The sequence below is a fragment of the Buteo buteo genome, chromosome 20 (assembly GCF_964188355.1).
Source record: "Buteo buteo chromosome 20, bButBut1.hap1.1, whole genome shotgun sequence".
In the NCBI taxonomy this organism is placed as follows: Eukaryota; Metazoa; Chordata; class Aves; order Accipitriformes; family Accipitridae; genus Buteo; species Buteo buteo.
This window is the reverse complement of record NC_134190.1, coordinates 24,475,091-24,500,646: the sequence shown is the minus strand read 5'-3', so window position 1 is coordinate 24,500,646 and position 25,556 is coordinate 24,475,091. Positions and strand designations below refer to the sequence as shown.

The 25,556-nt window shown below is 41.9% G+C and overlaps 1 protein-coding gene across 3 annotated transcripts in view; it reads left to right on the top strand.

Annotated features, from left to right (window-relative positions):
- The first annotated feature begins 970 nt into the window (after window positions 1-970).
- Window positions 971-25,556, top strand: part of FBXL7 (F-box and leucine rich repeat protein 7) — a 191,126-nt gene continuing 166,540 nt past the window's right edge. Inside the window, exons 1-2 of one of the 3 annotated variants that reach the window (XM_075052219.1) lie at window positions 971-1,057; window positions 1,992-2,259. In XM_075052219.1, the coding sequence (XP_074908320.1) occupies window positions 2,223-2,259 (37 nt within the window). In that variant the 5' untranslated portion in view covers window positions 971-1,057; window positions 1,992-2,222. Of the gene's footprint in view, window positions 1,058-1,633; window positions 2,260-4,488; window positions 4,518-25,556 lie in introns of those variants that run through there. The other 2 variants (XM_075052220.1, XM_075052218.1) reach the window with 2 other exon arrangements.

Here is a 25,556-nt window from a genome sequence, read left to right as displayed (position 1 = left end):
CTCAGAATTATCTGTACATGCAGTAATTGTCTTGTGTGTGTTGTGATATATTTAGGAAAACAGGCTTTTTCATACATAAAATCATAGTGTGGTGCAGGGAAAACTGCTCAACTCACGGTTTAACTCAAACCAGGATTAAAGCGGTTTTGCCTTTATGTAATGACCTGGGAATCGGTGAGCTGTATGCTGAGGATCAGTATCAGCAAAACAACACATAAACCACAACAGTAGGTATTTGCAAAATGTTAGCAAACAGCTATAAACTTCTAAAGACCCTTCTATGACTAATCCTAAAGAGTCCTAGCCTCACACACACGCGGCTGTGGGCACGCCTCTCCCCAGGCTGTGTGTGTTACAAGTCTTGAGCAAACTTCATCGTTATTATTGTTATTTTAGTAGCCCTTTGGGGGCAAGCATCCTCTCAGGGCTGGCGGTTTCGATATTAACCTGTTCACGCACGCGGTTTACCCTCACTCCCATTTGGCAGGATCTTTTGTTATCCAGCCCCTTCTCCCGAGCAGAGGCGGTGTGGACTCCCCCGTGGCAGTGAAAACCTTGATTCCCAATTCTCTTGTTAGGGTGAGCTGCCCTCGGGAGAGACCCTTAGCCCATTAATGGGTCCCTTACGCCACTGAGCACGGTCCGCCATTCCAGGTACGTAAAGTCCCGTTAGACGACACTGGTAACGGTAGGCGAGTCCTTATCAGGGTTCGTAACAACAGCCCTAACGTTCTTGCTGAACGGGCTTCTGATATGTTGCTTCTGATTTCCTGACAATCCTCATGGTCTTGAGAGTTAAAGAGTCTGTCTTTTGGGGTGAAAGAAGCAGCAGATGGGTTTTTTTAAGAAAACCAAATTAAATAGAAACATCTCCTCTCAAAGCACCAGCCCTATAGCGTACCCAAAGAACGAGTTTGGGGATGTTAAACAGTCGGGTTTTTTCCTTCGAGGCGCTGACAAAGGCCAGCGGCGATTCCCCGGTGTGGAGTGTTTTTTGGGAAGACTATATTTGCGAAGGAGAAAACAGCTCGAACTCTGGAGAAGCCGGGAAGGACAGGTACACGGGCGGCCTGCGCGGCTTCCTCGCACCCACGGTGACTTTCTGACAACCGCCGAGAGCCGCTCGGGGTTGGAGGGAGCCCCGAAGGAGCCCGACCCTGGGCAGGACACCCGGCCCAACACCTTCCAGTCCCGCGGCGGGCCGCTCCCCCGCACAGCCTCCCACCTCTCCTTCCCCTTCACGGCCGCCTTCGGGGCTCGGCCCTGCGGCCAGGGGAGGGCCCGGTAAACCCTCCCCGTCGGGGTAGGGCCGGGGGAAGAGCTGAGGTGGGAGCCGGAGGACGGCGGGGCCGGGGCAGAGCCCTGTGAGGAGAAAAAAGGGCGGGAAGGCCGGGCCGGGGCAGAGCCCTGTGAGGAGAAAAACGGGCGGGAAGGCCGGGCCGGGGCAGAGCCCTGTGAGGAGAAGGGCGGGCGGCGGGACACGGGGGGAGGCGAGGGAAGCCCCCGGGGCCGGGCGCTGTGGCTTTAAAGGCCGGGGCCGGCTGTCGGTTCCCTCCTCCTCTCCCTCCCTCCCTCCCTCCATCGCTGGGCGCTGGGCGCCGGGAGGAGGCGCCTGCCGCTAACAAAAGTCGGTGGCGGCCGTTCTCCCCTTCCTCCCTCCCTCCGTCCCTCCCCGGGCAACAAGTGGCTGGCGGTGGCTTCCCGGGGGAGGCGGTGGCGGCAGCAGCAGCGGCGGGGCTGTGAGGAGGAGGAGGAGGAGGAGGAAGGCGGAACGGCGCTGAAGGACCGGAGCAGCCCCAGCGCCGGCCGCGGGGCGGTGGAGCCAGCGCCCGGGGGCCGTCCCGCCCGTCCTGCTTGTGGATTATAACTGGAGCCGCCTCCCCTGCCCTGACACCCCGGTTGGAAACCGGGGCGGGGAAGGCGGCCCGATACATCGTATTTTTGTTTCTTTTCCCCCCCATTTTTATTTTTTTTTTTTTCTTTTCTTTGAGGGGGAAGGGAGGGCGTCGGCCACCCGAGAAGAAGCGGAGGAAATCGCAAGTTTGCTTTGGACATGTCGCCGTGAAAAAAAAAACCCAACAAAACTCCTGGAGGCTCTTCCCACCCCCCCCATCTTTACTACACCCCGTCTCCCACTCCACCATCCGCGGGGGCTCCGCGCCCCGCGGTAGAGATGCTGCGCGGCGGCCGAGGGAGGCGGCGGTGAGCATGAAGCCGGCAGGATGGGAGCGAACAATGGCAAGCAGTACGGCAGCGAGGGTGAGTCGGAAAAGGGGGTGCTGGGGTAGTAATGGGGGTCCCCCCGGTCTGGGGGGGGGGGGGGTCCGGGCGAGAGGGGCCGCGGCGGGGTCCCCCCGCCGCGGCCCCTCTCGCCCGGACACCCCCCCCCCCCCAGACCGGGAACCAGAACACATCCCTCGGGCTCCCGCTGTGCTGAGACCCTTAAAATACCCTTAATTATGTTTATTTTAGTAAGTGGGAGGTAACTGCTGTCTCAATTCAGGATGTCGGGGCAGCGGCGTGGCTTAAAACGCGGAGGCAGCTCAAGGGGTTATGGTAGCGGAACTTTGCTAAAAACTTTTAGAGCGCTCTTTGTAATCCTTTTCTACTTGTCTTTCTATCCCAGGATCCTTATATTATGCAGTATGGTATATGACTGCTTCCTGTCTGAACAGAAAAAAAAAAAAATTAACCCCAGGAAAGGAGGGGGAGAGTTAATGTTCTCCAGCTGTTATCCGTAGATTGTACTCCTGCAATTTCGCTTCAGTGAAACTTTAGTGGGTTTGGTTTTAGATATACAGGGCCTGATTCATTCGTGTGGAAACCTATTAGTCTCGCTGGAGTTGCATCAGGGATGAATTTCAGCTGCTTTGCTGCTGGTGTGAAGGTCTACTGGAACAGTCAGCTGGTGTCAGGCAAACCAATGGCGAGTACAGAAAGTTTGTCTTCCTGCCAGCTAGTTTTAAGCTTTCTTTAACTTTTAACTGTCTTGTATATGTGTTGCCCTCATAGTATTTAGCAAACTATATAGGATCTACGTCTTCCCCTGGTAGCATTGGGCAACTATGTAAGATCACTACATCCTCCCCACCCTTTTTTTTTTTTTTTTTTTCTGTAGTTGAGGGTTTGTGGGTGGAGCGAGGGAGATGGTCCTATGGTCTGCTCGATTCTTTGGGAGTCCAGAAGGCAACTGCCAAAGAATACACCTCTCTCACATCCAAAATATGCATGAAGATTGTGAAAAGGAAGGGCAAAAACCACCACTTCTTGAACAGATTCTGCGGTTCCTTTCATTTATTGCCAAATGACCTCTGCTTTCGGAAGAGTTGAAGAAGTCGGAAGCTTTAAGCTAAAGACAGGCTCACTGTTGTGGGGTTTTGCTCGCTTGATACCATTGCTAGAATAACTTGTGCATAAATGGGGTGAACCTGCAAGTTGCAATCAAAGCCTCTTTGGATTCCTCCTGAAAGGGGAAATCCTAGTTTGTCCCCAGAGTTGAAAGGGTCAGTGTTTATGGAAAAATCGTGTTGCCGAGGGGTGTTTAGCTCAATGATAGGAAGGCATGGCTGCATCCCAGAGCTTTCCTGCGAGTTCAGAGGAATGCTTGCTTCAACTGATATACAATTTTGGGGGAGGAATGTGATGGACACTGAGTCTTCTGCTTTACTGTTCCAGAACTACCTGACAGGAACTGCGAGGAAGAGGAGGATTGATGCAGCTAGGATATTCCTAATTAATTCACCTCTTTCCTCTGTTCAGAGTGGAGGTTGGATCCTGGGAATGCAGACTACATGTGGCAAATTAATCTTTGCAGTACAGACCATTACCTGGGTTGAGAAATAGGTAGAATACTGCTTTAAAAATAAAAGTAAATAAATAAAAAACTCCCCAAACCCCATGGCCAGAACTTCAATCTTTCAATTTAGGTAACTTGTCCTATTCATTGTTAGTGTGTTCATAGGTCTGGGTTTCCTGGCAGATTCTGTGCATCATCAATTACTGTGAAGCTTAGAGAAGCTCTTGTTTGCTGCTTCTTTTCTGGGTGATGCAGAGAAGAACAAATCTAAATCTGGTCAAGGGAGGCCTTTTTTCACAAGCTACTGGGGCTTTTGGTGCCTCTGACAACTGAACTGCTTAATTGCCATAAAAAGTTGCTTTTTAATAGGATGTAATTATGATCCCGGGTGGAGGGGTAGCACTCTGAGGAAACACCCAATTGCTGTGTGCTTTAAGAGCAACCTGAATATCTGGGTTGAAGTTCAAAGAGTGGCATCTGTGGTTTGGTATGTGGCACTTAGTTTTCAGTGTAGTGGGCTTTGTAGGCTAACGTTGTATTACGGTATGCCATTTGAGGGATGGAGAAAAGTACCTTTGTTAGCTGAACTTCTTGAATGCTGTTTGCTCATTTGCTGCTCGCTAATATCTTAGGAGAGATTTCAGACAGACAACTGCAAATGATTGTTAAAATGGCTGTTGTTTTTCACACAGCCTTCCCATCTGCTGTGGAACTGCAGAAGGTTAGTAATTTGCCTGAATTGCTTCTCATCTCAAAGCTGAAGAGATACTTTAGGGCAAGATAACTCCTGCTCAAGATACCACTTCTAAAACACTAGATAACCTTCATTACTAGGAAATTACGTTTTGCATGGTTTGTTACATTGTTACACTTCTCAGTACTAAACAATTTTTTGAAATTCACATATACACTGTGTTTGCAATAATCTCAGGCAGCTGTCTAAGTGTTTGTGACTAATCACATAAACTACACCTTACTGCCTTATTATTTATTATTTTTTGCTTGTCTAAGGCTTTATTGCATAGAATTTTGGAAGCTACAGTTGTCATGTTAAGATGGACCTGAGAGTTGGATGTTTGGGGAGTCTAAATTAGTTTGTTTACAGAGTCTGGTGAATAATTCCTGACACCTTTGAGTACATCTGTTTTCCATAAATTTAATTTTCTAAGATGGGCTAAAACTTGCTCTGAATGAAACTTAAATGTGAATAAAATTGCTTCTTGGAAAATCACGTTGTGCAGATGGGATATGAACACAACACCCATTTAAAAAAAATGAAATTATAACACACCAAATTTTGTCTACAGGAGTTTACCTCTTTTTACAAGTAAATTATTTAATACAAGTTTATTTTCTTAGTTTTCATTTGGCCTTTTAAAATGTTTCTATACAGGAGATGATTTCTGAAAGCTTGTTTACCTAGAAAAATATGGAGCTTGAGATTTCAGGCTTGTCATAGTGTGCAGTAGATTCTGACTGGAGTGTTAAAGCTTGAAGTTAGTCTTACTGAATGTGTTCCGGCAGTCATGTTTGAATAGCACGACTGAAGCTAGTAGATTGTTGGGGCAAGAAATCCATTTGATCCCAGAGCAGTTCTTGTTAGGCTTGTACCTATGCAGTGGAAATGTATTCTCGGTTACCTTAGTGAGAGTGCTTATTGTCCTTCACTTTCTTACCTTAGGGGTAAATCTTTCTGTCATTGATTTAGTTCTTTGCTAGATTTTTAAATAAGAGGAGGCATGCTTACCTCATGTCTGAAAGCGGAAGGAGCAGCCTGTCATTGTAGAAGCTATCAAAAATCAGGTTTTTTTGTTCGAGGACCTTTGTTAAAGTGTATTGCTGAAAAGAATTGCAGCTGACCCAATAAGACATGATTCATCATCACCAAGGAGGACGCTGAATTGAAGTATATCACCCTTTAAATACTGCCGAGTTGATTAGACACCTAGGCAGTTGCTGGTCATACTTTGCTGCACACCGTTTCTGTAACAGTTCTGTGCAGAGTAACCTTATGTGTGCAGAGCATGAGGCTAGGTGGGGGCTGGCCATAGTGCCTGCTGTTGGAGTGGGCAGCAGCTGGCATCTACCTGCTTTCGTTGGGAAAAGGTGACTTAACACCTGAGACAATTTTGCATCCACAGGAGGAGGACTTTAAAATTGCAGCCTTCTGTTTTGTAAGGCAATTGGCTTTGTGACATGAGCTGGAGGAGCAGTCTGTGTTCTTACTTACAAAAGGAAGCTGTGGCATTGAGGTGGAATGGCTGCTTTGCAAAATAACCATAACATTTCAACACTTGTCTTCTGCCCAGGTGAATTCTTCCTTAAATTATGAGACCTGAGAACCTGTCAAATTTGAGAGCAGCTAAATAATGGTACAACATTTTTACAATACCAATCTTCAGCCCTTATGAAGGGATGTCTCTTTAATGAGTCAACTCTCCAGATTGCTGCTGCTGGTGATAAAACTTCCTTTGGGTATCTCCTGCACTGTCTTCTTCCAGAAGCTGGTCTAGAGAGTGTTGGTGACAGCATGCAGCAGCTCTGGTTGATCAGCTAGAACATGTCATGAAAGACCTGATATGACAGGAGCCTGGTGCTGTGGAGAACAGAGGATGGCAAAGGTGGCTTTAACTATGATGCTGTGTGAGCTGGTGTACGACAGCTGAAACTTTCTAGGGATTGCCAGCATGCAGCACTGTGGCGAAATGGGTCAGCCCGTCTTCCTTCTGGAGGACGTTACTCACCTAAATCCCTCCCTTCAGCAGGGGGAAATGGTTACAGACCTAAGGTCGCGTACTTGTGTCTTCTTTCTTGAGGGTGCTGTTGGACACAGTAACTGCTTGTGAATGCTGCCTTTGATTTCAAACTAGCTCTTGGACTTGATGATCTTAAGGGTCTTTTCCAACTTAAATGATTCTATGATTCTAATTCGGTGATGGCAAGTGTTCTGTCACATCAGATGTTGTGTATGGAAATCTTTTACATCCAAAAGTTCTGTCATTTCAGGACCTATAGACTTTTGCATATGTTAGGATTTGTTTCCCCACAAAGTCTTGGTGGATTAACTTCATACACAGTGCTCATGCCAGGTATGAAAAACAGCATAACGTGGTGATGTTGCACTAGAGAAACAGTGTTAGCAATGGGTAAGCTATTTTGTTTAAAGAGTTGAATCATGATCATTTACCCATAGTTTATACTGGTTTTTAGAATCTCATAGGATATTTTAATTAGGGTAAGGGAATGGGAAAGGCAGTAAATTAGCTTTTCACTGAATTATTTAATTACAAAAGTGTGACACACACACCCCAGTGGTATCCTCTCTGTGCACTGCAGCTTTAGCAGCAAAGACAGTGTTTGATTCTGGTATTTATTTTTTTCCACCCCAAGTGAAGAGTTTCAGCAGTTTAGGTGTTAAATGGCTCCTAGGCTGTGCAGTTTTTCCCCACTTTGTTTTGATGTCTGAGTTGCATTTACACATTATTATCTGATGTGTTAAACAAAATTTAGCATATAGCTCTTACTGCTGTCTTGCTTACTGTTCTGATCCTTTCCCAGGTGATCTGTTGGGATAATGTACCTTGCTGCTCTTGTAGAAGTCTTTTTTTGTTCTAGTTTGGCTAGTCTTCTCTTGTACACCTCCCCAGTGTGTAATAGCTGCAACTGAACCTTAACACCCTCCATAGGACTACTGTAAATATTACGGTGCTGCTCAATGGCACTTTTTGTGTTGTGCTTGCTTACGCGATCGTGTTCTGCTTTCTGGGGCTTGGCCAGGGTTGGTTCTTGCATTTTACCTGTAGCTGGGTTTCACTCTGCTGCATTCAGGGAGTTGAGACTTGCCTGTTAGCAGCAAGATGGGCACAAGAAATAAAACAACACTCAAAATGTCAATCCTTCAAGCAATGTTGATTTTTAAAAGTGAATTTGCACTCTGACAGTGGCCAACTGCTGCTAACCAAACGTAACGTTCACAAATGCTGCTTATGATATTCTTTTTTCCTGTAACTTCCAACTGAGCAATGCAAAAGGATTGTGTGTGTGTGTTTACTCAGTTTGTCTCCAGAAAGTAAATTTTCTCTAAGCTCAGTGCTTATGGTGCTTGTTGTTGTCCAGATCACATGGCAGGGGCAGGAGGAGGGTTGGATACAGCACTAAACTGAGCTGCTGTGCTGCCTACACTTTCTCACAATACAGTATTTTCTATTTTAAAAAAATGAACTGCCTGTGTGTGTACACAGGCATGTGTGTTTGTGTACACAGGCATGTGTATTTATATACACACACACAAACTAACAGATTTGTGGGGGATTTAGCAACTTTAAAAAGTTGCTAATGTTATATGTAGCTTTCTAGAAAGTAATTTTGTGGCTCACATGCATGTTATTTCATAAAATGTTACTCTGGCATAAAATGTTTTGGGGGAAGATAGGGTTATCTTTATTTTGTTAATAGATACAAGCTAACTAACTGTACTGTAGGGAGTTATCTTTGACTTGGATGGTTGCTTCAGCCTGGTGCAAAATTAACTGGATGCTCTTTCTTTTGTACACTTAAAAAAAAAATAAAAAAAAATTGTTAACTGGGTGCCAGTCAGAGGCCTGAATAAACTTTGGTGCTGGTGATGCATGACATGGAAAGCTTCCAGCAGTCCTCTCTCAACTAAGGTAGTAGGAGTCTAGGACTTGCACCCCCTAGTCCTTGTTTTACCCATTCCCCACAGGCAGGGAAGGAAATGAGGTTGCTTTGGTAACTCTCCTAAACTGAAACTGTATTTTTGTTTTCTTGAAAGAAAGTCCTTCTACAAAACTGGACCTCATAAAATCCAAGCTGATGTTGATACTGTATCATTCCTTGTGGAAAAATATCAGCATGTATTCAGAATTGGGTACATGGTTTTAAGTCTATATTGCTAACCCCCAAAATCTCCTCAGCAAACTTTGTTTTCAGTCCTTTGGCTACTTCTGGATTCTTCACTTTTGTGAACAATTCCTAACTAGGAATTGGTTTGTTTCTTTGTGGGTCTTGTTTGTGTTAGGGAAGTGATTGGCAGAAGGCAGTGGATGACATTTGAAGGCTGAAATGCACAAGTGGTTTATTTTTTCTCTGTTTTGTAGTCAGCTATCTCCGTATTCTTTAATACAGGACACGTGCTTTGCTAAATTAGGGCAACTATTTAATTAAGGAGTAAAAACCTTCAGAACTTGAAAAATGGGTGGTGAGCTGCCAATAGAATCTGTTACTACTTCATAAGGAAAGGGAATATGCAACATTTTCTAGGTATATGTATGAATGACTTGTGATTGGATAGACGCACTGCAGGACTTTGTTACTCAAGTAGCATATAGGCTGAGTACTAGTAGTGTTGTAGCTGATATCGGGGAAAAGCTATTAGTTCTGTCTGATCATATCCCTCACTTCAGTTCCAAGTCTACCTGTGTGCCTCCTAGCATAGACATCACATTGAGGACAGTTTTATGTGAGACCTCCTTGGAGGATTTGAAGCTTAGAGGAGGTGCTGTCATCTTGACATTATGCTGTAGGTCATTAAAGAAGCCCCTGTTATCCTAGAACACACCTCTTATATGCTTGCCACTGTGGTGTCTGTATCTGTAGATGCCTGTTAGTACAGAAGGAGAATTCAGCAGGGACTATGGCCATTCTTCTCAGGAAATTATTAAGGTCTATGTATTGACCAAAGTAAGGGTCTTTACTCCAAGAAGCTCTAAAGCAGAAACGAACAGGACTGAACTGTGCTCATCAGAGAAATGCTCTCGTATATCATCTATATGGAGGTGTGAAGAAGTGTGGTTGTGATTGTGTTACATAGGCTGAACTGTAGGAAAGCCTGGAATAGGCACAAACAGTTTCAAGTACTGCCTTGTCGTGGTTTAACCCCAGCTGGCAACTAAGCACCACACAGCTGCTCACTCACTTCCCCCTCACCCAGTGGGATGGGCGAGAGAATTGGGGGGGGGGGGGGGGGGGGGGGAACAAAATTCGTGGTTGAGATTAAGACAGTTCAATAGGACAGAAAAGGACAAGAAAATGCTACAAAATACTAATACTACTACTAATAGTAAGAGAATATACAAAAAAGGATAAAAAGGGATGCAAAATGCAATTGCTTGCTACCAGCTGACTAATGCCCAGCCAATCCCTGAGCTGCGGTGTGCCCCAGCCAACTCCCCCCAGTTTATATACCGGGCATGACGTCCCATGGTCTGGAATACCCCTCTGGCCAGTTTGGGTCAGCTGTCCTGGCTGTGTCCCCTCCCAACTCCTTGTGCCCTTCCAGCCTTCTTGCTGGCTGGGCATGAGAGGCTGAAAAATCCTTGGCTTAGTATGAACACTACTTAACACACTGTTTTAATTGTTGCTATCAACATTCTTCTCATCCTAAATCCAAAACACAGCACTATACCAGCTACTAAGAAGAAAATTAACTTTATGCTAGCTGAAACCAGGACAGCCTTAAAGGAAAGGCTTGAGTTGGCTTTGTTTGAACAGATATTTAATGAAAAGGCTCCAATTCTGTGCCAGTATCCAAACGCAACAAAAGGAATTTCTTGGCAAAGGAGGTCTCTTCACCCTACACACTTTTGTGACTTTTGCCTTAAACAAGTAAATGAGGAAAAAATAATTGGGTGATTTTTAATTTTTTTTTTTCCCCTTTTTTCTACCTGTCCATGCAAATGGATGTTTAACAGAGGTATCTGTATTTACTTGAACTGGGTAATTACTGTAGGGATCTGCATGGCATTGGGAATCTTTTTCCTTCCTGTGCTCAACAGCACTGTTTGATGAAAATGCAACCTCAGGTTTCATTTATGCACATGGGCTTTTAGACAGAGCAATCTATAGTGGCATATCAGTTATTGCTCTGATTTTAGTGGATCTTTGCTCATTGGGAAGGGTTTGTTTTCTTAACACATCTGTCTTCAGAATTGAGATGTGAAAATGCATAACATACAGCAACTTCCATTCAGAAACAGGTGGCATAGTGACTTTCTTGAGCTGAAGAGTCATGTAGTTTGATGTAAAGCTGCCATCATATCCTTGCTTTAGTAGTGTCCACGGTAGTGCAGTACTTAACCTGGAGCTCTGTACTCCAGGCAGGCTGTGCTAGTGAACCCTTCCAAAGACCCTTCTTGGAGTAAAGAGAGAAACAGGAAGCTCTCTTTCATGCCCGTGTTTTGAATCAGGAAATTCCTGTCTACAATACATAAATTTGTCATATCAACATTTTAAATCATGTGACACTTTTCTTTCTTGGGGATTTGTGTACAAATGTGTATTATAACTGCAGGAATACTATACTGAAGTCTTCTCAAACAGCACACTAACTTGGATGAAGGTATTTTAATACTTTCCAGTTAATCTATTTTAAAAATTATCTTCCTTGATTTCATTCTTTGTTCCTGTAAAAACCACTAATGAAATTTGCAGATGATATTATAAAAGGAGCAGTTTTGAGGTCAGATGTCTTTTTGTTTGTTTATTTTAAGAAAGAAAAGAAAAAGAAGCCAGAAACACTGGCATAATAGCAGATAGTTGTTAACTAGGAAGAACCCCTTTTCATCGAGAGTCACACAGACTTGTTTGACAGTGAAAGGAGACCTTGGATTAAGTCTAGTTGTCGCATTACATGTGTAATCTTGTCAGTTTGTGGGGAGCCCAGACTTTTATTGCTTGTATGACTGCATGTACTGTGGAGAAACAGGCCGTCTACTTAAGGCTCTGATATTACTTTGTTGCCAGATTGCACAGAATCGTCTTTCTGTGTAAGTGTGACTGCATGGGATAGAGGAACTTGGATGGTTTTTTACTTAAATTGTGTAATAATTACTTAAAGAACTAGTATTTCATTTAAATCCTATCCTTGAGAGATAGTAAAGCCATTGTGGGAACTGATGAACAGAAAGTGCATGTATTTGAGAGTTTCTTATGGTGCTCTTAGCTCTTATCGTGAAATATGTTGTTTTGTCACTGGTGCAATGATGTTAGTACTTGATCTAGCTTACCACTGGAGTGCAAGACAAAAGGCAACAGCTGCTCACCAACAGAAGTACTGAACAGATCATCTTTTCTGTAGTACCTAGTGAAACATACTTCTATTTTCCATATTCCATTTGCCTTTTCTCTAACAGTTTATAAGGAAGTTGCTTGTGGCATCAACATAACTTTTTTTTAAACTAAGATGATGGAAACAATAAGCTATTGCTGAAATATGTGGTGAAAATTGTTGATATTATACTGTTGCAACTCATGCTTTTAGAATTTTTGGAACCTTAGAATTTACTAAAAGAGGTATAAATAAAAGCCTCAGAGCAGAAGGACTTCAATTCCAGTTAGCCATGCTAGCATTAAGCTGAAACTAACAATATGCTCTTGTATGTCAAGAAGATCTAGTAGCTGACCTTCCTTCTTGAGTTCATGTTTGATTGTAGTCTTTTGTAGCCAGCAAGCTTGAAGGCCCTCATCTGTTTTTTTAGCAGGGTTTGAGAACATAGGTGCTTTTGCTGCAGAGCTTCTTGTTGAGGAATTGCTCTCTTGTTCTACAATATTAGACTGCCAGTGGAGATCAGTACAGGCAGTAAAATTACATGACAACATTTTCCAATCAACTCCTGGCCATATCTGGATGTCTACTTTAGAGCCTGAAGTATACAAACTCACAGATTGGAAGTGATGTCTCTGGAGATGTCTAATCCAACCCGCTGCTCAAAACAGTCAACTAGAGCGGGCTGCCCAGAAGAACCATGTGCAGTCAGATTTTTGAGCACCTCCAAAGATGGAGACATTACAGCATCCCTGGGCAGCCTGTTCCAGTGCTCAGTCACCTGTAGATTTTAAAGCATCCATTTTTTTTTTCTTTATTATGTTTAAATGGAAGTGCTTGTTTCCATTTAAAATTTCCATTTGTGCCCATTCCCTCATGTCTCTTCACTGGCTGTCACTGAGGAGAGTCTGGTTCTGTCTTCTTTACTTCCCACCCCTGAGGTATTTATACACATTGATAAGATTACCCCTTGAGCCCTCTCTTCTCCAGGGTAAACACTCCCAGCTCTCTAAGCCTCGCCTTGTGTGTCAGATGCTCCAATCCCTTTATTATCTTTATGGGCCTTTATGAGACTCTTTCCAGTATGTCCATGTCTCTCTCGTACCGAGGAGCCCAGACCTGGACCCAGCACTCCACATGTAGCCTCATCAGCGCTGAGTAGAGGGGAAGGATCAACCCTCTTAATCTGCTAGCAACGCTTCTTGCCAGCAATGCAGGCTGGGATACAGTTGGCCTTCTTTGCGTGAGGGCACATTGCTGGCTCATGTTCAACTTGATGTCTACCAGAACCCCCAGATCCTTTTCTGCCAAGCTGCTTTCCAGCTGGCTATACCTCCCCAGGTGCAGGATTCTGCATTTCCGTTTGTTGAACTATCTTCCTGAGGCTCTTGTTGGCCCACTTGTCATCTTGTTGATGTCCATCTGAATGGCAGCAACCCCTTGGTGTATCAGCCACTCATCCCAGTTTTGTATCATCTGGGAACTTTCTGAGAGTGCACTCTGTCCCGTCATTCCCACTAGTGATGGGGCTCCGGGTGCACTTCATGCTGCTCATCACAACAATTTGTGCCTGGCAGATTAGTCAGTCTTCAGTTTGTCTCACTGTCCATTTAGCTAGTCTGTGCTTCCTCAGTTTGGCTATGAAGGTGCTGTAGGAAACATAGTTGGAAAGTCTTAACCGAGGTCAGGATAAACCACATCTGCTGTACTCCCCTTATTCACTGAGCCAGTCATTTGATTGTCAATGTCTGTCAGGTTGGTGAGGCATGACCTCCACTTATAAATCTATACTAATGGCTCTTGATGATCTTCTTGGCTTGGAAATGTTTTCCAGGAAGCTGTCACTTTTCTGGGATTGAGGTGTGGCTGACTAGCCTGTGGCTCCCTAGATTGTCCTCCCTGCCCTTCTTGAAGATAGGGGTGATTCTTGCTTTCATCCAGTCCTCAAGAACCTCTCCTGATTGCCGTGACCTTTCTAAGATAATTGAGAGTCACCTTGCCCGTGGCATTGGCCAGATCACTCAGCCCTCAGAAGAGCATCCCATCAGGTCTCATGGAGTTGTGTCTGTCCAGTTTGTTTAAACGTTTCTGAACTTGATCCTCCTGTACTTCTACTGGTTACTTAGGTTTACAAAAGGTACTACCAGGCTTTCAGCAGCAATAGAGTTCAACTGTAGCAAGTTCTGGCAAGTGTAAGGCTGTCTTACAGTAGTTGAGTATCTCTGAACAGTGTTCTGTAAACTTGTGTCTACAGCTGGTTTGGAGTTTTTCAGCTATAACTTATTTTTACCTTGTATTATTAAGGTTAAAAAAAAATAATCTTCATTTCCACTGTGTAAAGAAACTCACTCTTTCTCAATGACTATTCTTTCTCTTGGCAGAGAACAGATAAAATAGAAGAATCCTCTTAAGAGTTGTGGTGGTAGAATCTGGCTCTGTTTTTTAGGTATTTTTTTTCTTTTGTTGCTGTTTCTGGCAGCATAAATGGTCTGTGCTCTTATGGAAAGCTTCTTCAACGGAGTTTTCCTTGTTTCAGAAGGAGCACCTAGCCCAGGATCATATTTTTTTGCACTCCTAGACAATGAAGATTGTTGCTTTAATTAATGAAGAAGTTGTATTTCTATTAATCATAGTAGGAAACAATTTCTGCAGTTTTCAAGTTGATATAACCATGACTGGTAAAAATGCTTGACAGTAATCCATATTCTGCTGGTGTAAAGATTTGCTTCTTTCCTCATATTCTAGAATTGTATCAAAAAGGATTTAAACCCCCCATTTAACCTATGGTGCAAGGGGTAGGTTAATTTTCAAGTTTAGAAGAAACAGCTTATTTTTCATAAGTGAAATAATGAAATAACAATTGTCTTAAATTTTCTTCTGAAAACAAAAAGTAATCATTACCAGATGACATGGTTAATTTTTAATGCTCTAAAGTGCTTGTAGATCCTTCTCAGTTTAGAATCTTCTATTTAAAAATAAAGCCATGTATAACACAATGTATTTTGGGTTTTGCTACTTGTCAATGGAATTTATGTTTTGGTTTTAGTACCGAAAAGCTACCTTTAGGTTTATTCACCTGTTAACATTATCTATTCCTTGAACATTTGTTCTGTGTGGGAGAGGGGGTAACTTTCTAGCAAGATGGAAGATTAAATGCCCCGTGACATAATCAGGTCTATGAAAGATACTGGGATCGCAGCTATAACCACAGTGCCTGAATTAAAATGTTCAAACATAAAAGGTTTTAGGGGTGACTTTTTTGAAACAGGTTTTCTTTCCATTTGTATGTATAGACTATACAGCATAGTCCAGTATGAAGTTTTCTTTGGCACTCATTAGGCATGAGCAGAATATTTTGCTTATGTCTTCATTTCTCTTGGGAAATTATTGCACTTTATTCCCCTGTGGGTGTACCTTTTGTTGCATTGCGTGGTTGTCTTTATGGAGCAACATGAGTGCTTGTCGTGGGTATTTATTTCTCTTGCCAGGAACTGCTGGAACAAAGGTGAATGTGAGACTTCCTTTCCCTTAAACAATTACTAATTTTTCCCACTTTGACTCTGGTTTCAAAAGGCTGCATGTGAGAGAGCTTTTTCTCGTATCTGAGAAATTATCCAATTGTGAATGGGCTTACAGTTTATCAAGAGGTAACACAGGAATTGGGAGCAAGTGGAAGGGTTAGTTTCGGTTTGATTGTCCAGGAATTTATTGATTGAAGGATTGCATTTCGATTTAGGGCTTTGGTGATGATGTCATTTGCTTCTCGTTGTGAAAGTACATAGTATGTCAAACCGTATTTCTGACTCTGAGATGAACTGGAATGACTGTCTGGCATCTTAAAAATTGTACATGTTTGTCTAGTTGTGGGTCAGGTAATGAAGTAGAATTGAACCACCTTGTTGCTTACCTTTTCTGAGCACAGGAAGAAATGTTGGCAGCCGAAGTGGGACACAAGTGAATGTTGCAGACCTGTTCCTTTCTGGGTTTCCCGCTTTCATTTTGCCAGGCCTCATTTTCTATAGAAAATATATTCATGCCCTTCTGTGGATAAGATCTCCTCCTGCTCTCCCCCTCTCCGTGTCCTTCACTGAGGTGTAGGGTTTCTTCATTAAGTCCCTACATGAGCAAAAACATTCCTAGAAAGTGAAGTTTGGCTTCCACAGGATTAGAATCTAAACCAGAACAAGTCTAGTCAGACACAGGAGTCTTTCACGTAGCAGAGTTGGCTGTTAGTGGTTGTGTGGTTTGTCTGTTTGTGCCTTTTAAGCACCAATTAATCCTACCCGTGTTTTCCTCAATTTTCTTCCTAACTGAGGTATTGGTACTTGGCTGAAAGGAATGTGGTAGGTAGGACACAGAGCTTGGTCTTTTTGTGGATTAAGTCATACTGATAACTGCTTTGTTTCTAATGCTAGCCGTCCATGGTTTTGAGGAAATGTAAGACAAATTGTGAAGGATTCTGAAAATCTAGGAGGTATTTTCGAGCCAAGGCCAGGTCTCTAACTATGCACTTGAGAGAAAAAGAATCCTCATGCAATCTTGTTTTAACCCTGTAGATGCTGGCTTATGGGTAGCAAGTGCAGTGTGGACAAAATCGCTGTCTGATCAGTAAACTTATTCTTCTAAGTTTTTCTTTGTTAGCTTGTAAATACAAAACCTGTATTTACCAAGGGCTGAAAGTGGTGGTATGTGGGCGTTGGGCAGCCCTGTGAAGAGAGCCCTCAAGTCTGCTGGCTCATACCCAAAAGCAACTGTTTTGTGCAAGATGAGTCCTTTATCTCATATGGTAAAGACTTCCAGTAGGTACCATTCTCCAGAAATAACAGTCTATTTCAAAAATTCTCTGTAATGGTTAGGGTAGATCAAGCTCACCTATTGGTATGCAGTACTGTAGCCCTGTAGTCCTGGATGGCTGATGAGGAAGCCTGTTCTACGTACCCAGGTAAGGGCAGGGTGGGTATGAGGGTGGTGTCTCTGGAGCTCCTCAGTCTTTCACACAAATCCTTGACTAGTAGGCAGCATGACCACACTTAAATAAGCGTGCTGTGTTTTATTTCCAGTTTTACATGACAAATCTGCTTTTGGCCTTTGTGTTTATAACCTGTAGTAGTGTTGGAGGTGCAGGATGAGCAGTGTGAGAGCTCAAGGGCAAATGCAAAGAATTCTCCAGGTTTTCATCTGCTTTGATTTAGTGTACTCTCCAGAAACTGTATGATAACGGTACAGTGCTGCTCTGTGATAACATTGCACTCAACTTTTTCCAACTGTCCCTCAAGCCCTCTGCAATTCCTTCTATCTTTCTAGAGCTTTACTTTTTGCTCCTGTGGAAAGGTATACATAGTTTCTTCATAGGTTTTGCAGGTACTATACTTGACCTGGGTGGGATTTGATCTGTTTAAGGTTCTGTAGTGTCCAATGAAAAAATCTTTTTGTTATAGGCAAGAACTGCTGCTATCCCTTTTTAGATCCTCATAGGTTTGGATGTGTGTTGCCAATAGAGATTATTGCTGCTTAACTCAAGTAGGGTTGTAGGAGAATTGGGGACTGCTCTTTAGTTGGTAGCAGTGGATGTCAGAACTAAGACTAACTGTTCTACCTCCTCTCCCTCACTTTACAAATGGTAGGTACTCTAAGTTGATTTGAAGATGAAGATTACTTTTACCAGCATTTATTGCATTGTAACAACATATGCTGTTCCAATGTGAGGATTTTTGTGTAAACCCTTTTCTTTGCTGTAGGAGGTTTCAGGAAAAAATTCAATGTAATCTCAGCTTCAGATTCTAGAGTCTTTGGAGTCTTCCAGCTGAAAGCACAAAGAGGTGGGGTTGCAGTGGGAAGGCATGTGTATGCAGAACATTAAGAGAAAAACCTTTCCTGGACGATACAAGAGATGTTTAGCAGGTACCCAGCAGAAATTTCTCCTAAGTTAAAAACATTCTTTCAACGAATGCCTTACAGATAGTTCGTCAATCTGTTTCACTAGTGAGTTGAGATGTTCCTGGTTTTAACTGTGTGCTTGGATGATAGAAAATGGTGGAAGATTAGCAAATTACATGAACTGTTTTCTGCTATTCTCTTCTACAGCAATATCAAAATTGAATTTGATTCAGTTTTCAGATAGGGACCCTATCTTAATTTTTTTTTTTTTTTAAATCATCCTTCATTATGGAGCCATGAAAAGTAAACAAACAAACAAAACAAACAAACCCCTAAACAACAACCCCCCCCACCTAAAGACCAAACAACCCACCTGCCCCAAACCCCCCAAACCAAATCAAACAAACAAAAAACCCCCCCAAACCTTAGTATGCTAATTCTTGCATTTAGGTTTCAAGTTTCCCTGCCAGACGGCTGAAGTCCTGTGTTAGTGATATCAGGACTACAACATGAGTAATATGTTTTGTACTTCTGCAAAGCTGTATGATGAGAGTAGAAATACCTGAACAACAAAATTTTTTAGGAAACTGGTCTTAAAATTTTAAGTTCTATAAGGTCAATGTATATAACAGAGGTGTTGTGTATTTATGCTATGCAGAATTGTTGATATTCTGGCCTTCTAATTTAACAGTATAGTGTACTTAAAAAAAAAAAGGCATTCATAACTTGCTTCAAGCCCCTATTTCTTCTTAGTGTATGTGCCAAGTTAATGGAATTTCTAAAATTTTAAGCTCTAGAATTCCAGTAAGAATCCTCAAAGTAGTTTTCAATCTGGTTCCAGTAAAATGGCTTTGAAGAGTTAAGGCTGAGAATACAATTTTCAGTGTTCTGTGATCAGCATTGACTTTTGTGATCTAAAATGGATGGCTTATTTCTGAAATACTTCGCTTGAGTAACGGAACTGTATTGTTATTTTTTTCTATTAAAATGCAGTATTCTGATAGGGGCAGTCAAATGCACTGAGTTGTACCTTAAGAAAAAACACTAACAACCCAGCACAAGTGATGCAAGAATTAAATGTGTTAAGGAGACTAGAAACCGACTCGCTGAACTTTCCTTGAGACTGTCTAGCCCACATCAGTTACACAGGAAAGTCATTAAATCCTGGCTATCTTCTGAAATGCATCAGCTGAGTCCTGATAATTCTAGTTGTCAGCAGACCACAAACCAACTAATTGCATTTTTCATAAACAGTTTACCATAATGTTTTCATAGCTTCAGCAGAGAAGGAAAGGAAAAGATATGCCCTCTGACTTTTTTTATGTGAGACTGAGAAACAAAGAAACTGTGGCAAAATCTGTCATCTTCAACAGATGCATGCATCTTCAACTGTGATGGGTTTTATGTAGGTGTTCTTCTTTATACCAGTGTTGTTTGTTTTTTGGTTGTTTGGTGTTTGGTTTTTGATTTTTTTTGGGTTTTTTTTTTTTAACAAGTTTATATCCACATGTCCCCTTCCCTGGTATTAAAAGCTTTACTAAGATCTTCATTAAAAGCTGAATGTGATTTGTATTTGAATGTATTCAATATATACAAACAAAGCTAAAGCTAATGCTTTGTGTTTAATATATATTATGTAGTGCATTGAATTGACCCGATTCAATGTGACAGCCCTAGTCTTTTTTTTTTTTTTTTTTTTCTTTGTATGGCTATACCCTTGGGAAAGCTGGGGAATTAAAACTTAATTATTGATGTAATGTGTCTGTAGTTTGCTGCTTTGCTGGTGGAGATGAGATTTGACACCAGATGCAATAAGCTGGGTATTTCGATGGAACTCTGGTGTTCTGTGATGGAGGAGACAGGGATGCTGCATCTGAGCAGTGGCAAAGTAACTCCTATAAAGTGAAGCTGTGCAATCATAACTTTTGTGAACTTAAGCAAATTTGTTGCTGTCTTCCATTTACTAAAGGACTGACTTTTACCTTTCTCTTTCCCAACAGGTAAAAAGAACTAGAGTAGCTTAATATTATCTTTCTTGTTTGATCATAGTCCAAGACACCTGAAGGATCTAGCACATCAGGCAGTCCTTCAGTGCTTTCTAACTAAGTTGGGAAGAGTATCATTGGTTTGATATTTCTTGACGATTGCCTCTTTACAGTAGATATAAGAAAAATCCTTCAAAGAGATCACATCAGTTGTGAGTGGTAAATGGAGAACTCATCCTTTCTTATGTTTTGTAGTTGCTTTGCCACTTACATGAAGATTTATTCTGAAGTGTAATGATTTGATAACATTGTAGATAGATAACACCATTTAGGTAAGTGACACAAAGGCTTTCAAAAGCATTTTTTAAAAAAGCTTGCCACTTAATTACTTCCTGTGCTGTCTTGCAGTGTCTACTTCTACAAAGCTCTGCAACAATGTTGGAACAGTTAAGATTAGGTAAGAGAGATGTTCTTGTTTTTCCAGTTGGGACTTTGAATGTTTGAATGAAGTTGAAAACAGAACAGGTAATGAGTCCATCCAGAAGCTGCCGAAAGAATTTAAGTTTGTAACTTTGGGTCAAATCTGGTATCGCTTCTTTGAGAGCTGCCTCTCAAATTGTCTCTCTGCAGCTGAAAGCAAATTTCAGTCTAAGATCAGTCTGGATTCACCTTATTGTAGTCTGAGAGACAAATATCACTGGTTGTCTCTGATTCTCTGATCCTTGGATTCACCATTAATCCAGTTGCCTGCTGCCCTTTTGTAAAGTCTGACAACAGTTCTTCATAGTTCAGTGGCTGTCTTCAAAGTAAATAAAACCTTGGGTATGCTCCCCTGTGGAGATGGTTGGCTGCCTGCAACTGCTGTGTGACTCTTTGCAGCTCAGGTAGTGTTTTTTTTCTGTACTGGTGTAGTTCAGACTGTCCAGAAGTGTTTAGCATCCTGAAGAATATTGCCTTGCACTTCCCAATCCCTTTTGAGTAAATTGGGAAGTGGCTAAGAAGCTATTCTTCCCTTGCTTAATGGCACAATTGCCTCGTCAGAGGAGTATGCGTATTTTTATTTTGCTGTGTAGTTTGAGGAGACGTGTGGGAGAGTGGGCACTGCAAGTGCTTGTGTTGTTTTGAAAATGCTTCTTGGGATCCAGACAAAAAGTAATGTCTGGAATATTTCTGTTTATTGTCTGTGAGAGGCACAGGAAATAAGAAAGGCCAACTAAATTATAGCAGCCAGCAAACTCCTCTGAAGCAAAGGAAAATTTAGGAGTGACAGAACTGGGCCTTGTTGCCCACTGGGTCTCTGTTGCACATTTCTCATAAATCTAGTGACAGAACTGGATCAAGGGTCCTTCATTCCAGAAAAGCAGAGGGGGAAATGAAGCCAGAGGTTCAGAGCCAGATTATCAAGTAGAAAAGGGAGAAACCATTCCTCCTCTCTCAAAGTCTTTAAATTCTGTAGGTGAGTTCTCAAGTAGGTACCAGAGCTGCAGGCAAGTTTGTAGGCAGGATTTCCTTCTACTTTCACTTAGTAGAATAAATGGTCTTGATTTCTTCTTGCTAGTTAGTTGCAGATGGTAGTGGAGGATGCTAAGGACAGATATTCTGTCTAAGAGTGAGGAAATGGATGTAAAATACTGGATGATCCTGTATTGACCCAACTAATTGGGAATCTCCAGGCTTGGCAAAACTTCACCTATGTTGCTATAAAGATAAATGACCTGCCAGGTTTGCAAGTCCTCTCACCTCAAGGCGAAGTTGTTTGCATCTTCTGCCTTCTGTTTTCTTGCAGCCAAAACTGTCCAATCTTTAGGTTAAACAGATGCATGAAAAAAAAAAAAAATCTGGGCATTTAGCCATAGTAAACAGACTAGAGTTGCTGCTTCTTTGAATGTTTAATGACAATAAATTGTTGCAAAGTAGTTTATGCCTCATTTGTAGCAAAGTACCACTTTTATCTTAAAATGTTGTTTGCACATGTGTGATGTGAAAATGCTATTTAGACTTGAAGGTCTTTATTTTTGGTTGATGCTAAGATCAAATGGTGATTGATTCTTTGAGATTCATTAGCCTGCTTTCTGCTAACCCAAAACGTGTGCTTGAACTATGAGAGTGTGCTGCTGTGGGACTACTTACCTTCCTCTAACATGTGGGCGTCTGAGTGTTTGCCCTTCAGAGCAGTACTTTTTTTTGTATGGGCTTCTATCAGGGAGAGACTGCGTGTTGTGCTGTTGTATTTCTGTCGTGGAGTTTAATATTCATTCTTTGCTCTTATCCTAAGAAAAGTTGTGTATTGACTGTGCAGATGATGCTCATCTCTCAAGGCTGAGATGCCAGGGTTTGGGTGGTGACTGTGTGTGTGTCCAACGACTAATGATTTAAATTAAAATCTTAATGGCAGTTATCAACACTGGCAGAAGTAGGAACTGGAAGAAAAGGGCTCTATGGGCAAGATTGCTCTCTAAAGACATTCCTGGAAGTACCTTTGCACAGAGCCTGAAATACACATACTGGCTGAAACAAGAGATCCCTGTAGCCTTGTGTCCCATCTTCCACAGTAACCCTTAGTGAATCCTGAAGAAAGAATAGTTTGATGGAATCACACAGAGTAATTTGACAGAATCTGTAAGCTAGAATTTTTTTAGGGGTATGACTGGTACCTGAAGCAAGAATATGAGATACGTAGGTGTTAGGTCTTCACTGCTCCTTATGTGAAACACTACAGCTACGGTAGTCAGTAGAAGTGAAAAGCTGCAGTCATGTTTTGTGTTTAAAAATTAAATCCTGCAAATTGTGCTCAGGCATCACCACAGTTATCTGAAAATGTTTGTTTCTGACACCTTGTGGTTGAGCCCCAGAGCAGCAGCAATATGAGAAATTTCGTTAGAGAGCGTGAGTGGTTTTTTTTCCCCTTCCTGTATAGTGCTGCTTTTCTAGCTCTACTCCAAAAGTGCAGTCTTGTTGTGTGACAATGTATTAACCTAGTTGTGTGAACTACTTCTCTCAAGATGAGAAAATTAATTGAAGCTCCATGAATTTGTGTTGAACTATGAAGGACCCTTCTAGGGTTCTGGAAATTCAATTTTGTCACATGTATAGTGCATCCCTAACTATTGGATTTATGGACCGTAAGAAGTAAAGCTGCCTTTTTCCAAGCTTTTTATTTTTCCTGCATAAGCATTTTTATTGTTCATCTGTTTTCAATAGCTCTCAATAAGGGATGGGTTTTATAAAACATTTTTACAGTAAAAGCTTTGAAGCGTATCGTTGCTTGAGTTCATCTTACCCTGAAATAGCTTTTTCTCAAATACTTTGCTTGTATCACATGGGACTGCTGTAGCTCCAAGCCCTGGCTTGGACTTGATGGGTCCAATTGGGACAACTTTTACTGAGAGTGACTCTGTCTGCAAGTCTAAGCCTCTGTTTGCATGCAGAAGGTATGCTTGTTCTTCTGGAAGTCACTACTTCAGAACAAGCAAGACTACCTTTAAAATTGAGGGTGAACATATAGTGAGAGCTAATCTACCAGCTAGCTATAGCTATAAGCCTTTTTGGTTTGGCTTATAGTGGGAAAAGGGCATTTTCAAATGTAGTGTATGATGGTTTCCTTGGATCAGGTGAAGTACCACTGGAGAATCCATTTATTGCTGGTATGGCTAAACTGAGATCCCCGTCCTTGTAGAAGCTTTGTATGGGAAGAAATGTTGTTGCTAAAGGACATCACTACTTCCACAAAAGTTTCTACAGTTGATCTGCCCTGTGAATTTCAAATAACTTGTGCAGAGTTCCTTTATGGACTTGAAGCCATTCCAGGGGTTTAATAAGAATAGGATTGCGGGATCTACGTTTCCTCCTTGGTAAGGATAGAAGACAGACAAATGGACACATTTACTATCTGTGATTATTGGCTGAATCCTGCAAAAAGCAGATTTTGTATCTTGATAACAGCTCTGACTCAAAGCTGCATAACGTGCACGTCTCTCTGTTTGTAATTATCTAATCCTGCTTAGGCTTGCTTTTCCTGAATACTGTCTTTTGTATGATGAGCATTTCCTGCAATGCAGGACTAATACAGGACTGAGGTTCTTTCCCATCACAAGGTAGGATGCTCCATATCCGAACAAATGTCTGGTAGTAATGGCTTAATTTTTTCTGACTTAGTCTGTAAGTCATATTTCTCTTTAGACCTAATGAGGACTACTGCTCTCTCCTGGACTATACTCTTAAAAGAAGGCAGCTAAGTACTCTAAATATTTTAGGTACTTTACTAAAAGCTGAATACTGTCAGCATCTGCTGTTCTTCTCCAAGGAGTATTCTTGTTACTGGCCCATTTGTTCACGTTTTGTGTCTACTGGCAGTAACAGCTCCTGGTAGCTGGATGTCAGATACCCGCAGGCATGTCAGCATGGCTCTGCTTCCTACATTGGGGAATCTCTGGTAACGCTCTGGATTAAACAGAGCAGCCGGGACCTGGAAACACTAACTGTTCTGCATGCCATGGCCTTCCCCATCTTAAATTAGCAAACAGCTGTAAAAGGTGATTCAAACTGGGGGAAACCCACTTCGGGGAAACTTGTTCTGCAGAAGTGTAAGCAGAGAGGAAACTTAGGCCTGAGAAGGAGTTTGATCTACATGTGTTGAATTTTAGGTATACTGCTGATTATGTAATTCTGGAAATACAGAAGCAATCCAACTACTTCTTAGTCAAATGTCAGGTCTTTATTAAAATCCAAAGTACTTGCATGATTCACCAGTCATTGATTGATTCATACAAAAAATAAAATAAAAAAACTTTTAATAAATACCCCTATGGGAATTGTCAAGATAAGTTCCAAAAATGTAATAGTAAGATGTGGTTCTTGCTTTATACAAAAATCCAAAATTAAGAAACATATGGAAAACAACAGCCTAAGTAGATACAACAGAGTGCTCCCAGTGTGGCTAGGTCTTCAGAAATTTTTCCAAGCAGGCATTCAGACTTCCTGCCATGAGAAAATCAAGGTAAATATTTTGCTTGTTTTTAACAGCAAATCATATAAATTCTTTTTGTTTTCTGCTTAGTTATGCCTTTTGTTAGAGGGTCCATGCATTGAAGCTTGTTTTTGTCATGAGTTTTCCGTTTCTCTTCATATTCTTGTCCAAATCATCTGCAGCAGGCACAGGACCCAGAAGCTTAAGCAGTTTGTCTAGGCTGCTTAAGACCTCCACTATTTGAGCTAACAGCAGTCTGTGTTAAGCCCTGATAATAAGTTGTTGTTATTCTCAGGGATTTGCTTATTCAGTTACACAGTTGACCGACGCATCAGATATTGTCTAGTAATCACGGTTGCCTCTTTTTTTTTTAATACAGTTTTGTCTAAAGATCAGGATGGTGATAAGGGTAACTACATAGACCCCAGTATTTACAAATATGACAGAGAGCTCTATCTTACTTTTCTGAAGCAGGTCTGTTAGGCAGTCAGAATAGTTACAGGGAACATTTAGTGTTCATTGCAACAGTGTTCACTTCTGTACAGGTGTCCTTAATGCGAATGGTGTTGCAGAGCTCCTAAAGTCTATGTGGACTGTGAAGTGTTTGTAATGTGAATTCTCACAATAATTGGCATATAGTAGCCTGGTTATGGTTTAGAAAGGTCTGGTTAAAAATCGTTATCCTTTAACAAAACTATTGGAACCTTTGACATGAAAGAAAAAAAGCATATAGATCCTTTATGTTAAAATTTGACATTGGAATGCAAAGAGCCATTCTGACTGCTTCTGAATGAGTTTGGAACCCAGCGAGGGAATGCCTGACACTAAGTATATACTGTAACTCATTATGAAGTCAGATTGTAGTTAGAA